Raw genomic sequence first — 17814 nt, 5'->3', positions numbered from 1 at the left:
ATTTGACTATATTTTTAACACTCTGAAAAGCTGTTTGTTAACACATAGATAGGTTGGTTGGAAGAGAAACTGCCAAAAAAAAAGGGGGAGTTCGCCTTTACGTATCCAAGATGAAAAGCACATGTGATGAATAAGTGAGTTTAAATTTTGAAACCTCCATGGACAGTTTGGGAGGTAGTGTTTTTTCTTTGTTGGGCCAAGTTCAGCACTGTTTGGTACTCACTGGTTTCTATAGGGAAATTCGGCTTTTTAGCTCCATAGGGGAAACTACCATCTTCCTTTCTTGGGAACGAGTTGGGCATCCTAGGGTTACCTTTACCTTCTCGAGTTGGGTGTCCTAGGGTTACCTTTACCTTCTCTTTGGCACTTGGAATTATTATAGGATATGTTTAGCAGAGGGAGTGACCCTGCCATTATCATGGCATCCATAAGCTCTGCATTTTTGCTTGTAGTGATTGCCATAACAATGGCATTGAGAATAATAGATGCCAATACACTTCATGATATCTTGGGATCCAAGGCAACAGAGGAAATGTCAGAGCTGGAATCGCACAGTCCAATACGTATTGTAGACATTACTTTGCTGAAGGATGCAGTTGGCAAAGGAGCTGGTAACTTTAGAAATCACTGCTAAATAACTTTAGTGTCGTTATTCAATGAAAGCTCCCTTATGAATTTCGTTTATTGCAGTTTGTACAGACGGAAGTCCACCAGCTTACCATTTAGACAGAGGATTTGGATCGGGGGAGAATAGTTGGCTAGTTAGCATGGAGGCAAGTCATTTCTCTTAGTCAACTTTATTTATTTATCTTGTCATTGTGACTTTAATATCGAATGGGCATAAACTCAATAAATTTCAACGCATGCCCAGATTTATTAAGTAAAAAGAGTTATGGTAGATTTCTAGAATATTTTGGAATTCAATTGACAGTATGGTGGTGAATGGGTTGACCTTGCTACGGTCAATCAAATTTCATGATATTTTCTGAATCTGTAATCTAGATAAAGATGTTAATAATAACATATATGAACAAATTTGATAAATATGTAAATACAAATTCTCATCGTTATTTATATTTAGTTTATTGACATTCAGATAGACTCTCCGCCCATCATCAAAGACAAGTTTCTTTCCAATTGAACTTCAAACTTTGATAACCACAATTTATATCCAGATGCAATAAACATACTTGATAAATTTTATGAATTATTTATCCTTCAAGAGCTCTATTATATTTGAGGTTAAAGTACAAGTGAAAAATTCACTGTATTTAACTGATTCTAAGTTGATAGTGTTTTCAGGAAGAGAACAGTGTAGTAGAATGGGTAGGTTCAACTTTTCTTGTGGTCACTCCACCATCACCACCTAGCAGAAAGCTAAAAGATGTGTTTGACCTAGTGTTAAAGAGTTTTTTAATGGTCAAAATAGCAAAGATGTTTTTGACCTAGTGTTAAGGAGTTTTTTAATGGTCAAAATAGCATATAAATTAGAAAGGGGAGGGAATAAAAATTAATAGGTATTTTTATATATTTAAAAGATTTTTCGGTACTCATTTTTTTTCAAATATCTTTTAGTTTTCTGGTCCTTGATGATGGGTAGAGTGACCATCAAAAAAGTTAGACTAACTTACTCTACTAAAAAAACTATAATCATCTTATTCTGTAAAATATTATAATCATGTTTTTATGGTTGGTTTCAGAATTTTCAGGTTTGGTACTTTTATGTTGTGGTTCATTAGATCTCCTGAGGTCTTTGATATCACAAACAGCATATGCACCGTTTTTTAAGGTCTTTTAATCCAAATATATATACATCTCATTTTTCCTACTCCTCTCAGTTCAAAGCAATTAACATAAATCTAGCCCCTATTATTGTTTATGTTCAATTAAGATAAATCACATCTATTATTGTTTCAACTCAAATTAATGAAGCTAACTTCCCCTAATGAGCAGGGTGGAGGATGGTGTCATGACACAATTTCTTGCTCGAACCGTGCACGCATGCACTTGGGTTCATCTCGGTACATGGGAAACTCAATAGCATTTTCAGGCATCTTAAGCAACGTTCAATCACGTAATCCAGGTATTTAAATGCAGAGTCTATACTCATTCTTTTTTTTATTATAAATTACTTATAATTCAAGAATACATATAGTCGATTATACAGTGCCACTGAACTTAACGAAATGTGTGCCACAGATTTCTATAACTGGAACCGCGTTTTCGTTAGATACTGTGACGGTTCGTCCTTCACTGGAGACGTGGAGGAGATAGACCCGGTATTACTCTGGGAAAACATCTTTGCATGGAGTTGACGGATTTCGTTTGCTGGAGTTAACTATGAGTTCAGATCTACTGGTATAGATAACAATTCCCTACTTTCAACTAATTAGCGGTATTTCAGGTTACGAAACTCCATTTTAGAGGGCAAAGGATTTGGCAAGCAGTAATGCAAGATCTTCTGGCAAAGGGATTAGATCGGGCTCAACAGGTGCACTTTCATAATTGTATTTTAAACATATATCCATTTTAATGAGATGTTTATTTCTATGTTGCTGTTTTAAGTTCAAATATATAAATATAAATAAATTAAAGTTAAAATGAGTTTTTATTTCTGTTCTATAGGTTATTTTAACCTCAACCTCCTGAACCTTAAAATTATTTTTTCCTCCTTTTTAATTAATATTACAATTAAAAAATTTAAATCAAAACACCCATGAATATTGTGAATTTTTTTTTTTAAGTTTAAATATTTAAATATAAATAAATTAAAATTAAAATGAATTTTTATTAATTAATATTATAATTACCAATTTTAAACCAAATAGGAAGAGTTTTTGGCTATACTAATTTTTATTTAGATATATATAGGCTGATCCTAGGTCTGGATCTATTGAATGAGGATCAATTTCAAACCAAAACACCCATACAATAGGAAGAGTTTTTGGCTAGGAAGAGTTTTTGGCTATACTAATTTTTATTTAGATATACCTAGGCTGATCATAGGTCTGGATCTCTTGAATGAGGATCTATTTACTTTTTACGAATTGTGTAAAGTTTCTATATCGAGATAATTTTAATTTTCAAAAAACTTGTTTTTATCATTAATTTTTTTTAAGGTTTGATTTTAAGCTTTTGTGTATATTAAATTTTACTCAAAATCAATTCATCTACACTTCAAGATTCTTATTTTACATATATTAAAATTAATTACATTTTTTTTTAATTTATTTTATTTAAGATAGTTAATTAAAATATTTTGCTATAATACTTTTATTTATCTATATCAAAGTCAATATTTTCTTTATCTATATCAAAGTCAATATTTTCTTTGTTAATTTGGTTATTTTACATAATTAAAAAAACTAATTATTATCCTCATTTAAATTTAATTTAACTATGTTAAGCTTATATTGTAATTTCAATATGTTAAGCTTATATTACAATATATTATTGTAATTATTTTAAGCTTATTATTATATTTGCAATATATTGTAATTGGTTTTAACTCATTATTTTGTTTAGATTCTAAAATATTTTTAAAATATAATAAAAAAGAATGAAGTGAACCATTTCTCTTAATTGCTAGAGAGAGAATTTTCAAAATATTCTAGGAAATTACACAAGTCTTCCCACATGATTGTTGTTAAAAGCCATAAACACAAAAGAGTATCTTAACTTTTCCTATAAATAAAAGGGAATAATCACTTTGTTATAATTCATAAATATAGAATAGGGACTATATTGTAAATTCGGTATGTTACCTAATAATGAACTACTTTGGTATGTTACCTAATAATTCGGTATGTTACCTAAATTATCAACTTATCTGTTGCAGGCGCTACTCACTGGCTGCTCGGCAGGCGGCTTAACCACATTTATTCACTGCGATGCTTTTCGTGATCTCTTACCGAGCAGTGCTCAAGTCAAGTGCATGACGGATGCAGGCTTCTTTTTGGATTCGTATGCCTTCTATTCCACACGTTATCATGCTCTGACGTATTCAGAAGCCCCATAATTTAATTACTTACAGTGCTTTCCTTGCCCATTGCGCAGGAAGGATGTATCAGGAGGACATTCGTTCAGATCCTACTTCAATGACATCGTCACACTTCATGTATATTTCTTTCATTTCTGGGCATTTTTATGATTGTTGTTGGGAGAGGTTAATTGTTTGAGGTTTTTTTACCATTAAATTTTAGGATATTCTCGGAATTTACAATGTAACTGATATCAGTTTAACAATTTTTTTACACAACTTAATACTTTAGAGTTTAGAGATTTGAGTGCTTGACCATTGGAGAATTTGAATATAAAATTTTCATCACTTACATAATTTTTCATAACTTCAACTTACCCAATAAAATAATAAAACTTAATTTCTTATTTATTTTATAATTATAATATTAAAAAACAACATCCATCCCATATTGCATTGGAAATGCAATTATACCTCAACCTAACTTTACATATTATGTGTCCTTAATCTTTTCAATTAACTTAATTCTAATGTTTTTTACATTGTTGAAATGATGATGCATTGCAGGGATCTTTAAAACATCTGCCAGCTACTTGCACATCAACAATGAATCCTCCGAGTCTGGTAATGTAAAGGCTATAAGTTTCTCTTTTGAAATAAGATATTATCCATCCTTTCCCTATGGCTGATTACTAACCTCAAGTGATATGAAATGGCAGTGTTTCTTCCCACAATACCTCTTACAATCGATCAAAACCCCTCTTTTTGTTCTAAACACAGCATATGATTCATGGCAGGTAGACATTATTTCTTTCTCTCATCTTAACACAATTTACAATTTTCGCTTTCAGCATACGATATATTGAACTTGATATACTCAGCCTGATTTAATACTTTCTAGGGTTGGCATCGTGTTTTGGACAGATGAGAAGCATATTGGCACCTATTGGAGCAGATCCCGGTAATCGATGGCAGAATTGCAGAATGAATATCACGCAATGTGTTCCATGGCAATTGAATATAATGCAAGGTTAATGTCTACAACGCCCCCACATCTTTTTATATGTTAATTTTAAGGTAGTTCCGATATTTCTTTTTATTAAGGTTATTTGGGTAAACTTATTTCGATCAGCTTAGGGTTTCAGAGAATTCTTGGTATTGCTTATGATATTTATCTCTAATGTAACATAGAGAGATTAAACATGGAATTTCACATGAAGTTTCCAAATTACGATATAACATATTTTATTCAAGTATTCTACTAACTCTGTCTAACAATAACAGAATTCAGGGATAATATGATCAATGCCCTAGCAACAGTGAATAGCGAACAGACCGGAGGGCTGTTTATCAATTCATGCTTTGCACATTGCCAAACCACTTTGCAAGTTTTGTGGCACTCACCAAACACTTCTCCAGAATTACATTCCCGGGTACTCGCCTGTTTTCTCGGTTAATAAAATACCTTATCCAGTTTTAAAGTTTGTGTGCACTGCGAAGCATATATATATATATATATATATAGATATAATTTGCAGAACTTTGAATGTTTTCTTCATTGCATTGCAGACGATTGCAGAGGCAGTTGGAGATTGGTTTTTCGATCGAAAGGTTGTCAAGTACATTGACTGTCCATATCCTTGTGATTCTACTTGTCACAACCTTCTATAACCTCAGAATACAAGGAACAAAAAGTGTGTATACCATGTATTCAACAGCTCATAATACGAGGCTTCCAATGGAGTGTAGCTTTTTATTCTTGAGATTTGTTTGCCATTTTTGGCAAAAGATAAGGCAGACAGAAATAAAATACTGCCATTCAAGTAGGAGGAGAACCTACTGAACCCTACTCTTTGTCTTGATTTTGTTGAGACTTCCAATTTAATAAAATTAATATTGCTTCCACATTTGCCTCTTTTCGTAGCTTTTATCTTTTTGTTTCATCCTTACTAGCAATGTCTTAGTTTACTTGAATTACACCAATCAGTCCGTAAAGAAACAGCAGAAACACAATTGGAAAAAAAAATTATGGTTTTAAAGGAACTTTTGTGATTTTTACTTGAATGACACCAATCAGAACATAAAGAAACAGCAGAAACACGATTGCGATTCTGAAGGAAATTTTGTGATAGACTCATCAACAAATAAGAAACATATTTATGGTTTTATAGGCAATTTTGAAACATACTAAAACAGATTTAAACAAAAACACATTTAGGGTTTTAAAGGAAATTTTATGATTACTTAAAGGTGGTCAAAATTATGCACATTCAAAGACACAATAACAGGGAATATTATTGTTAAATTAAATTATCTCTATATATATAATTCTGAAGGTTGTAAAATTTATTATAGTTTATTTTTTAATTATTATTAAGGATAACAATACGTTCTATTATTTGTGTATACAAATTAATTCATCGTTGTTAGTTGTTACTTAAGGAAACCTATGTTACTTAAACAATATTTGTGGTTCATAAAGTGTCAGGCCCTACAAATTAGGTGTTGCCAGGGGTGACATCTCCATCGCATGCAATTGTTCATCTCGGTCGTTGGGAAACTCAATAGCATTTTCACACATCTTAAGCAACGTTCAATTACGTAATCCAGGTATTTAAATCCAGAGTCTATAGTTATTTTTTTGATACTTTAGTTATAATTCACGGGATTGAAGAATACATCTAGACGATTATACACAGATTTCTGTAACTGGAACCGCGTTATGGTGAGATACTGTGACCTGTCGTCGTTCACTGGAGATGTCGAGGAGATAGACCCGGTATTTATATGATTTCGTTAGCTGGTTTTTTCTTGATCCATTTCGGGGGGAAAATCTTTGCATGGAATTGACGGATTTCGTTTGCTGGAGTTGACTATGAGTTCAGATCTATTTGTATATCGTTTGCTGGAGTTGACTATGAGTTCAGATCTATTTGTATATCGTTTGCTGGAGTTGATTATGAGTTCGGATCTATTTGTATAGAAAACAATTCTGTACTTTCAACCAGCGATGGAATTTGACGGGCAATTTGCCTGTCATGGGGTGATTTGCTCGAAGATAAATACAGTTTAAAATTTTACAAAATTGTTAAAGTCTTGACTTTCATATTAAGAAATTGCCTGGGAAAGTGTGAAAACCGTCAAATTTGCGAAGTGACAAGTGATTCTGTTTTGAAATTCTAACCTGTTTTCAACGGTATTTCAGGTTACCAAACTCCATTTTAGAGGGCAAGGATTTGGCCAACAATAATCCACGATCCTTTTTAATTAATTAAGGTGTTGTTTTTAGTGTAATTTTTGGACTTCCTGTTGTGAATTTGGCATAAAATTTTGATGTGAGATTTTGATTTTTGTTATTTACACTGGTTTTTTTATTATATATATGGATTCAGTAAAAAACCTTATGACACTTCTATTGTGAAAGGGTTACCCATCAAGCTTGTAATTATAAAATAATTAAACTAGAAAAACTTTCAAAAAAATCACACTAAAAACAACTCAATTAATTAATATTACAACTATAAATTTTAAATCAAAATAACCATAAAATATATAGAATTTTTAGCTATACTATTTTTCATTTAAATATATATATAAGCGGACCCTAAGTCAGGATCTAGATACATATAAGTTGATCTAAATATATATAAACGGAGCCTAAGTCAGGATCTAGATATATATAAATTGACCCTAGATCAGAGTCTATTGGATGAGTATCTATTCACTATGGATACAAATTATGGAAATTTTTTTTGGAGATAGTTTAATTTCCAAAATAATGGTTTTTATCACCAATTCTTCCCTTTAAGGTTTGACCTTAAGTCCTGGTGAGGATTCTTATTTACATATATTAAAACCTTAAGTCTCGGTGAGCATTTTTATTTACATATATTAAAAGTAATTATTACATTTTTATTTCCTTTATTTAAGGTGGTTAATTGGATTATTTTGCTATAATATTTTTTATTTTCAAATATTAAAATTAATAATTTCTTTATTAATTTGGTTTTAAGGTGGTTAATTGGATTATTTTGTTATCATATTTTTTATTTTCAAATATTAAAATTAATAATTTCTTTATTAATTTGGTTTATTTTGAATGATTAAAAAGATTAATTGTTATCTTCATTTAATTTAATTTCAATATATAACTTTTTGAGTTCTTATGGCAATATATTATTGTGATTGTTTCAAGTCCATTATTATAGTAAATTCATATTATAATATATTATTGTAATGTTTTTAAACCTATTATTTTTATAGATTCTAAAATATTTTGAAAATATAATAGAAATAATTGTGATCTTTATTTTTATTTAAATTTAATTTTAATATATAATATATTGAGTTTTTATTGCAATATATTATTGCAATTGTTTTAACCCCATTATCTTTTTTGTAGATTCCAAAATATTTTAAAAGTGTGATGGAAAAGAGTAAAGTGAACAATGTTTCTTTGTTCTTAGAATATATTATCAAGTTACAACAACAATATGATATATATATGACTAGTCTTTATCAGCACTCTGAAATCATGGCTCTTTCTTCACCACTACATCTTTGAGTTGTCACTTGACCTCCATTTAAAACATAACTGCCTTCGACCATCACTGACCAACTTTGTACAATTCATTCAGCACTCTGAAATCATGGCTCTTTCTTCACCACTACATCTTCTAGTTGTCACTTGACCTCCATTTAAAACATAACTCCCTCTGACCATCATTGACCAACTTTGTACAATTCATTTTTTCACTGCCCGGAAGAATAGCCTAAGCCTAGATACTGAATATCTCTATGGACATGCTTCCATCCTAGTAGTATGCATCGAAATACATACTTCTAGTTATATAGATAAGTTGTAGCCTAGATATTGAATATCTCTATGGACATGCTTTCATCCTAGTAGTATTCATGGAAATACATACTTTATATAGATAAGTTGTCTATGTATTGAGTTTATCCATCAGTCCATTGTATCACTGACCTTTTTACATACACACTTACATAGTTACAAAAATATCATGTAATTGATGCTCTTGAAGCCCCAAGCACAACAAGACTCATCAGCGTATAACAGAGTCACATAAACAACTTAATGATGTGTTATCTCAAACACTAAAAAAACGTGGAAAACCATTAACTTCAAAAATATTTTCCTGTTCATTAATTAATCTACATTATAAAAAACTTACACATCAACCTAATTTTACTACCCAAACCACAAAATGATTTTACATCTATAACAACCACTCAACCACACTCACTAATACATTATTTTTCCTTTGTTTTTAAATATAATACAACATCACTATAACATATCAATAATAATGTGTGCTAACAAATATATATTTTCTACCCATCAACAGTAGCAGGCAGATTAAAAAACTTTGATAATTGGCTTGAACTTCGAAATCAGTTATCGTTGAGACTCTATGTGGAAACCATATTTGATTGATCGTTTATCGATTGGCATTCTCACTGGCATCGACAAAAACACCATTATTAAGAAAATCTTTCACTCCAAACTGGATTTCGAGCTGATCAACCTCAGAAGACGCATTCTTTAACTGAATAGGAGCTTGAGAGTTGTGCAAAGCACCGTTCTTGTTACGATTTATGTGTTTTTTTAAGAAGCCACCTGCTGAAGCGCGAGAACCACATCGGCGACCTAGTAATAGTATTTCATTTTAAGAATGGAGATCCATTTATATCGTCGTTGCCATTCTCACTGGCATCGACAAAAACACCATTATTAAGCAAATCTTTCACTCCACCAAACTGGATTTCGAGCGGCTCAACCTCAGAAGACGCATTCTTTAACTGAATAGGAGCTTGAGAGTTGTGCAAAGCACCGTTCTTGTTACGATTTATGTGTTTGTTTTTTAAGAAGCGACCTGCTGAAGCGCGAGAACCACATCAGTGACCTAGTAATAGTATTTCATTTTAAGAATGGAGATCCATTTATATCGTCGTTGTTGCACGCACACCAGAACAGACTCAGACTCCCCAGCCTTGCCCACTCCGCAGATGATTGCACGGCACATCAATTATCACATTGGTTGCTACAAATTCGCCTTGAATCCATGAAATGAAAACATCGCTTTCTTTGTTGTCATACTTCCATTGTGATTATTGTTGAAAATATAATTCCAACTGCCGCCCAATCAAACAGCATTTAATTCGGCAAAACCGCCATGAGTTTATCGCATCGCTTTTCACAAGTTGGTGGTATTCTCTCAAACGCCCTCGATACAATCACCATTTGACGTGTGTTCTCTGTACGTTTTGCAAAAAAGCTTTTTATCGGCACGTATTGTTCGTTTAGTTTGGGCAAGTGATATCCGTTGGATTGAGATGAAGGGTATCCACCGTTGATTAAAGTCAAAGCTGTGTACAGGCCTGCAGCGAACACATTGCGTGAAGTTTTTTGGTTGACCGCCGTTTAATAATTAATGAAAATTTATTGTAGTTGTAGATTGTAGGTAAAGTATTTTAATTATATTGTTTTTAATTTTATTTATGGGTGTAGTTTTTTTTTGTTTTTATGGCACAAGTAAAAACCTTATGTTATGTTTTTAGTATTGACCACGCATTGTAATGCAAGGGAAGAAATGCACAGCAGTGCGAAACAAAACCAAAACAGAGCAGCGCGAAAATATTATTGAAAAGGAAGCATTGTAAGCACGTAGCAGCGCGTGAGTAGGGTGAAAGGGAATGCTCGACAGAGCCTGAATGTAATGTTTTTTTATTGAATATGAATGTAAAACTACAGCAGCATATGTAAGAATTTTTTTATTTACAGCAGTAAATGTAAATGAAAAATTTACACACAGCAGTGTAAATCTTTTCAAAATGAGACAGTAATTTTTGTTGAAATGTTCTTGGTGTAATCCCTCAGGCAGAGGAAGAAAATTTTTGTAACAACAGTTGTTTTTTATTAATGAATACAAAGCTTTTGTGGGTGTGTGTAATACTCTGTTCTCAGAAAATAATTTGTTTATAGCTTCCCTGTGTTAAGATCCTGTGGCAAAAACAGAGCATTGTTCTCTGTTCAGTCATTTTGTTTTGGAATTTAGCAGAAAATTCCCAACAGTGGTATCAGAACTTGTCCAGGCTCTTTGAAGGTGTCAAAGAAGCTGAAGGAAAGTACCTTTTATTGCAGCAGCTTCTCCCGCAGAGTGAAGACTCAGTCAAGAAATATTCAAAGGTATTTCTCAAGTTTTTTCTGTGTGTTGTTGTTGAGAACAGTCAGTGATTTTTAAATACATAGTGATAGTTTAGAGTGCAAGAATCGCTGGCTCCAGCACTAGCACTAGCATGGGTATGTTTAATACTCAGCTCCCACAGTTTAATGGAAAAAACTATGACTATTGGACAATAACCATGAGAGCCCTGTTTGCCTCACAAGATTTATGGGAACTTGTTGAATATGGGTTTGAAGAACCAGGAGATGAAGATGAGTTTAATAGATTAACTCAGGTAGAGAAAGATCTGTTGAAGAGCAATAAGTAGAAGGATTCCAAAGCCCTCGTATTTTTGTATCAAGCGGTGCATGCGAGTGTGTTTCCAAGGATAGCAGCAGCAAAGACATCCAAAGAAGGATGGCAAACTCTCAAGACAGTCTATCAAGGCATGGAGAAAGTGAAGACAGCAAAACTACAGTTGCTGAGGAGAGATTTTGAGAATCTGTGTATGAAGAAGTCAGACAATATTGACTCATTCTTCACACATGTGATTGGTCTAGACACACAAATAAGATCTCATGGAGAAACTCTTGAAGAAAGGAGGATTGTGGAGAAACTATTGAGGGTCCTACCCTCAAAGTTCGATGTGATTGTCACCACCATAGAAGAGACAAAGGATCTCACAAATTTCTCAGTTGATGAACTACATGCATCACTGATAACACATGAGCAGAGATTGAGTAGAAATGAAAACTCATCTCTAGAACAAACCTTCAAGACCCAGATGTCCTTTGGAAGAGGAAGAGGTCAAGGCACAAACCAAAACAAAGGTGGAAGGAACAGTCCAGCAAATGTTCAAGAAAGAGGCAACAATCCAAATCAGAACCAAGGCCAAGGCATCAGTCAACAAAGAGGACAACATCATGCTCAAGGACAAAGGTATGAAAAATCCAATGTCCAATGTTATTATTGTAAAAAATATGGGCATTATGCAAATGAATGTAGAAAGAAGCAGCATGATATGACTAATAGATCAAGTGCAAATATCACTAGAGAAAATATCAGCCAAGATAATGTGCTTTTAGCTTGTAATATGGCTGAAACAAACAATGATGATATATGATTTCTAGACTCCGGTTGCAGTAACCATATGGCAGGAAACATAGCCTTGTTTTCCAATTTAGATCAGAGTGTGAAGTCACAAGTCACACTTGGAACCGATAGTAAAATTTCTGTTATGGGAAAAGGAGAATTTAAAATATTTACAAAGAAACGTGAAAAGAAAACCATAGTAGATGTCTATTATGTTCTTGGAATGAAGTGTAATCTCTTAAGTATTTGACAGCTTATTCAAAAGGGTTACAATATTTTCTTTGTGAATGATGTATGCACCATCATGGATAGAGCACCCAGTAAACGATGCATTGTTGAAATGAAGATGACGAGGAACAGGATGTTCCCTCTCAGAATAAGGGCAGATTTGAAAAATAAAGAAGTAATAGCAGCAGTGACTCAAGAGGCTTTCCAAAACGTACCAAAGGATGAAAATTGGTTGTGGCACTTGAGATTTGGACATCTCAACTTTGAAGGTCTTAACTTGTTGAGCAGAAAAGGAATGGTAAGAGTATTACCATTGATAGAGAAACTAGACAGCCTTTGTGAAGGTTGTATCTTGGGAAACAACACAGAGAAAGTTTTCCATCAGGGAGAAGCATAAGGGCAAAGGCACCCTTAGAGATTGTCCACTCATACTTATGTGGATCGATGCAAACTCCATCACTAGCAGGCAGCCAATATTTTCTAACATTCATTGATGATTTCACCAGAAAGACTTGGGTTTATTTTCTAAAGAACAAAAGTGAAGTGTTTGAAAAATTTCGCAATTTCAAGGCACTTGTGGAAAACCAAAGTGGGCTGCATATCAAAGTTTTAAGAACTGATAGAGGAGGTGAGTATTTCTCCAAAGAATTTCTACGGTTTTGTAGAGAAAATAGAATTCATAAGCAGTTTACAGCTAGGTACACCCCGCAGCAAAATGGAGTTGCTGAAAGGAAGAACAGGACCATCATGGACATGGCGAGTAGTATGTTAAAAGCAAAGCATTTGCAAAATGATTATTGAGATGAAGTTGTACACTGTGCAGTATATATTTTGAATAGATGCCCAACAAAAGCAGTCATGAACAAAGTGCCGGAAGAAGCATGGAGTGGGAGAAGGCAAGGAGTCACCCACATGAAAGTTTTTGGTTGTGTGGCTTATGCACACATTCCAGATCAGCTAAGGAAGAAGTTGGACAGCAAAGGGGAGAAATGTATTTTCATTGGATACAGTGAGGAATCCAAAGCTTACAGGTTGTATATTCTATCTACCAAGAAGTTTTTTGTGAGTAGAGATGTCCAATTCATTGAGGAGGAAGCTTGGGATGGAAGCATAGAAAAAACAGTGAATGTTAAAAATTGTTTGTCTCATGATGAAGATGATGAGGAAATGGCTGAAATACATCCCCAAACAGCAGCACCAACACAAGGACAGCAAGGGACACCCTTGAGGAGAAATGAAAGTTCTTCTCTAAGCACACCACAAGGAGGAAATTCAAGTGCGTCTTCAAGCACTTGCACACCAAATGAAAGAGGTAAGAAGTTCAGAAATTTAAGTAACATTTATGATGAAGGTATGAACTCTTTATTTGCTTTATATTGTCATGTTGATGACCCTGTTCATTTCGAAGATGCAATTAAGGATAAGAAATGGATAGAAGCTATGGATGAGGAGATCAATGCCATAGAAAGAAACAAGACATGGGATTTGGTTGAACTACCAAAAGGAAAAGAAGTCATTGGAGTTAAATGGGTTTACAAGACCAAGAGTAATGCTGAAGGCAAAATAGAAAGACACAAGGCAAGGCTTGTTGTTAAAGGATATAAGCAACAGTATGGGAGAGACTATGAAGAAACTTTTGCACCGGTTGCTAGAATGGAAACAGTGAGAGGAGTGTTGTCCATAGCAGCACAAAACAAGTGGAAAGTTTACCAAATGGATGTGAAGTCAGCATTCCTAAATAGAGTGTTAAAGGAAGAGGTCTACATTGAACAACCTCTAGGCTATGAAAAGAAAGGCCAAGAGCACAAAGTGTGCAGATTGAAGAAAGCTCTTTATGGGCTAAAGCAAGCGCCAAGAGCATGGTACAGTAGGATAGATTCCTATCTACTGGAAAATGAATTTGCAAAGTGTGAGGGAGAACCCACCCTCTACATCAAAGAAAAGAATGGTAAAATTCTAATTGTTATGTTATATGTTGATGATGTCAGGGAAAATTTTAAGAACCCCCCTAAATTTACATGTATAATAAATGGGCGAATCTCCATGGTATATAGGAAAAATGGAAGGCGATTTTATCAATAATATGATATGTATATATAATTTTTTGGCGAATCTCTCACTAGGCATGGCGAATATTTTACTCAATTATAAAATCTTGTGTTTATTGAATACACAAATGAAATCATTGCATTTCTTTAAAATATCTTTTGAAATCAAAATTACCGAAATTACATATCGATAACCTAGTGGGTGTAGGATAAAATTCACCCGTGCCATTCACAGAAAGCATGAGAAAAAACCTAATACTATATATAAAACCAAGAAAAATTCAAATTCATCATTTCTAGGGACCTCTTAACCACCCTGCCAATACACAAGTATGTTCCTGTTTGCAATTAGAAAAATTACCCAAATTGCAATCTGTCTACTCCACTTCTAGGGACCTCGTAACCACCCTACCAATACACAAGTATGTTCTCGTTTGCAATTAGAAAAATTACCCAAATTACAATCTGTTTACTCCAGCATATGTTGGAAAGTTATAGAAGGATGACTAGTGCAATCAATCCATTCCTTTTAGCCCTGGATTTGTTTCAGTTTAAAACATAAGTATACAAATATACTTGTCCAATGTCTATGCTTTAACCATTCACCTTAAGATGTTTTTACAATATAATTTCTTAAGTCTATTTAATATCTTCATTATCATAAAAACCAACCTATATCCATCTTAACTCCACATCTACCACTCTTACGGGGATGAAATCTATTTATCCCTCTGAGCACTTGGTAGGCCCAGAATTAAGATGGATCTAAGATAGAATTTCCCCTTTAAATAGTCTATGCTCACATGAATACCATGGATCAATACCATGGGTTATCATAAACCTGGAGCTTAAAAATTACTATTAGTAATTTATAAAAATTAATAAAATTAATAGTTGATTTTTATTTTATTTTTTATTTTAACCAAGCTAAAATTTTTAACATACATTAAATTACAACATCCATTTTTACTCTTCATCGGATCAAATATTTTTTCACTCTATGCTAGTTTGCATATCATGATATTTGATACCTCTCGGGGGTTAGTAGATCCAGAGTAAAGATGGATCTATGCTGGTTTAATTCCCCCATTTAAATAGGCTACATTCCAAGTGAATACCATGGGTCAATACCATGTGCCATTTTGGTGAATACCATGGGTGAATACCATGTGCCATTTTTATTTTATTTAATACTAATATTAGGGTTAATAATGTTTTTTTGCATGGTATTAATAACAATCTAGTCCATGGTATTTGTCCCATAGTATAAATATAAGGTGACTTATGGAGTAAATATAAAAAAATGTTTTATTTGTTTACCATACCTCTCGTTTATTTATATTTTTATTAATTTACCATACCATTCATAAATACAAGGTGACTTATGGAGTAAATATAAAAAAATGTTTTATTTGTTTACCATACCTCTCGCTTATTTAGATTTTTATAAATTTACCATACCTCTTTTACAAATATGGTATTTCGCCCATAGGATTCACTTAAATAAAACCTCTTTCTTAGGCCTTCTTAAATAGAATGAGGGTTATGGACTAAATATAAAAAGAGGTTTTATTTATTTACCATGCGTCTAGTTTATTTATATTTATATTTATTTACCATACCTTTTGAGTAAGTTTAAAAAGATGTTTTATTTATTTACCATACCTCCACTTTACTTATATTTTTATTTGTTTACACCCTTGCATGTATATAAGGTGACTTATGGAGTAAATATAAAAAATGCTTTATTTATTTACCATACCTCTGATTTATTTGTATTTTTATTAATTTACCATACCTCTTTTATAAATATGGTATTTGGGTCTTTGGCCCATAGGATTCACTTAAATAAAACCTATTCTTGAAAATGGGCGAATGGATTCACTTAAATAAAACCTATTCTTGAAAATGAGCGAATGGAAGGTTGTAACTCCTAATTTCAAGGGCTAAATTTACCTTTTTTACCCTCTCCCTTAAAATAAAGTAGGCTATTTGAGGTGATTTGTAAAAATGTACTATGATACAAAATATTCGCCCACTAAAAATTTAAAACCCCTTAATTTCGCCAAAGGGCGAACATTCGCCCCTAAAATCACCCCTATATGATGTTATTTTCACAGGTAATGATGATTACCTCATTGAAAATTTCACAACTGTCATGAAAGAAGAATTTGAGATGACTGACATGGGTTTGTTGAGATACTTCTTAGGAATAGAAGTAGATCAAAGTGAAAATGGGATTTTTATCTCACAAGCAAAATATGTTAATGAAGTGTTGGAGAGATTCAATATGCAGGACAACAAGGTAGCAATCACTCCCACAGTGATGGGATTAAAACTCAGCAAAGAGGACAACAGCAAGGATTTTGATCCTAGTTTGTACAAGAGTATAGTTGGCAGCCTTATGTATTTAACTGCAACTAGGCCAGATATAATGTTTGCTGTTAGTTTGATTTCTAGATTCTTGGAGAGGCCAAAAGAAGCACATTGGCAGGCAACAAAAATAATTCTGAGGTATGTTAATGGTACTAAAAATTTTGGCATTTTATATACTACTTCAGAATGTTCATATTTAGTTGGATACATTGATAGTGATTGGGCTGGAAGTGTAGATGATCGGAAAAGCACATCCGGTTATGTTTTTCACATGGGTTCAGGAGCTATTTCATGGGCTTCTAAAAAGCAGCCTATTGTAGCATTGTCTACAGCAGAGGCAGAATATGTGGCATCTACAACAGCAGCATGTCAAGTAGTTTGGATGAGAAAGATGTTAAGGAGATTATGCCAAGAGCAAGTAAAAGGAACTGTGATATTTTGTGAGAATAGCTCAGCTATTGCATTATCCAAAAATTTTGTGTTTCATAAGAAAACGAAACAAATTGACACAAGGTTTCATTACATCAGGGAATTGGTAAGCAATGGAGAAATTGTTTTAAAACATTGCAGGACTCAAGAACAAGTTGCAGACATTCTGACCAAGCCATTGGACCAGAAAGGTTTTGAATTTTTGAGGAAATGTCTGGGTATGACTGATAACCCAGCAGTTGAAATTAAAGGGGAGTGTTGAAAATATAATTCCAACTGTCGCCCAGTCAAACAACATTTAATTCAGCAAAACTGCCATGAGCTTATCGCACCGCTTTTCACAAGTTGGTGGTATTCTCTCAAACACCCCCGATACAATCACCATTTGATGCGTGTCCCCTGTACGTTTTGCAAAACATCTTTTTATCGGGACGTATTGTTCGTTGAGTTTGGGCAAGCGATATTCGTTAGATTG

General features: G+C 33.2%; 1 protein-coding gene across 1 annotated transcript; it reads left to right on the top strand.

The window, feature by feature from the left end:
* The first annotated feature begins 418 nt into the window (after positions 1-418).
* Positions 419-5650, top strand: LOC149254468 (pectin acetylesterase 8-like). The gene is made up of 12 exons (XM_089454785.1): positions 419-611; positions 691-773; positions 1954-2083; positions 2200-2279; positions 2405-2491; positions 3839-3963; positions 4057-4117; positions 4547-4603; positions 4699-4776; positions 4904-5009; positions 5264-5412; positions 5549-5650. Exons 1-12 carry the CDS (start codon positions 419-421, stop codon positions 5648-5650), a joined length of 1251 nt encoding a protein of 416 aa, XP_089310911.1.
* Positions 5651-17814: the final 12164 nt, after the last annotated feature.

The sequence above is a fragment of the Pinus tabuliformis genome, chromosome 7, assembly GCF_031772625.1.
Source record: "Pinus tabuliformis cultivar Carrire ecotype Pingquan chromosome 7, CPIR1, whole genome shotgun sequence".
Lineage (NCBI taxonomy): Eukaryota > Viridiplantae > Streptophyta > Pinopsida > Pinales > Pinaceae > Pinus > Pinus tabuliformis.
The sequence above is the reverse complement of the archived record's forward strand: the minus strand, read 5'-3'. Positions and strand labels throughout refer to the sequence as shown.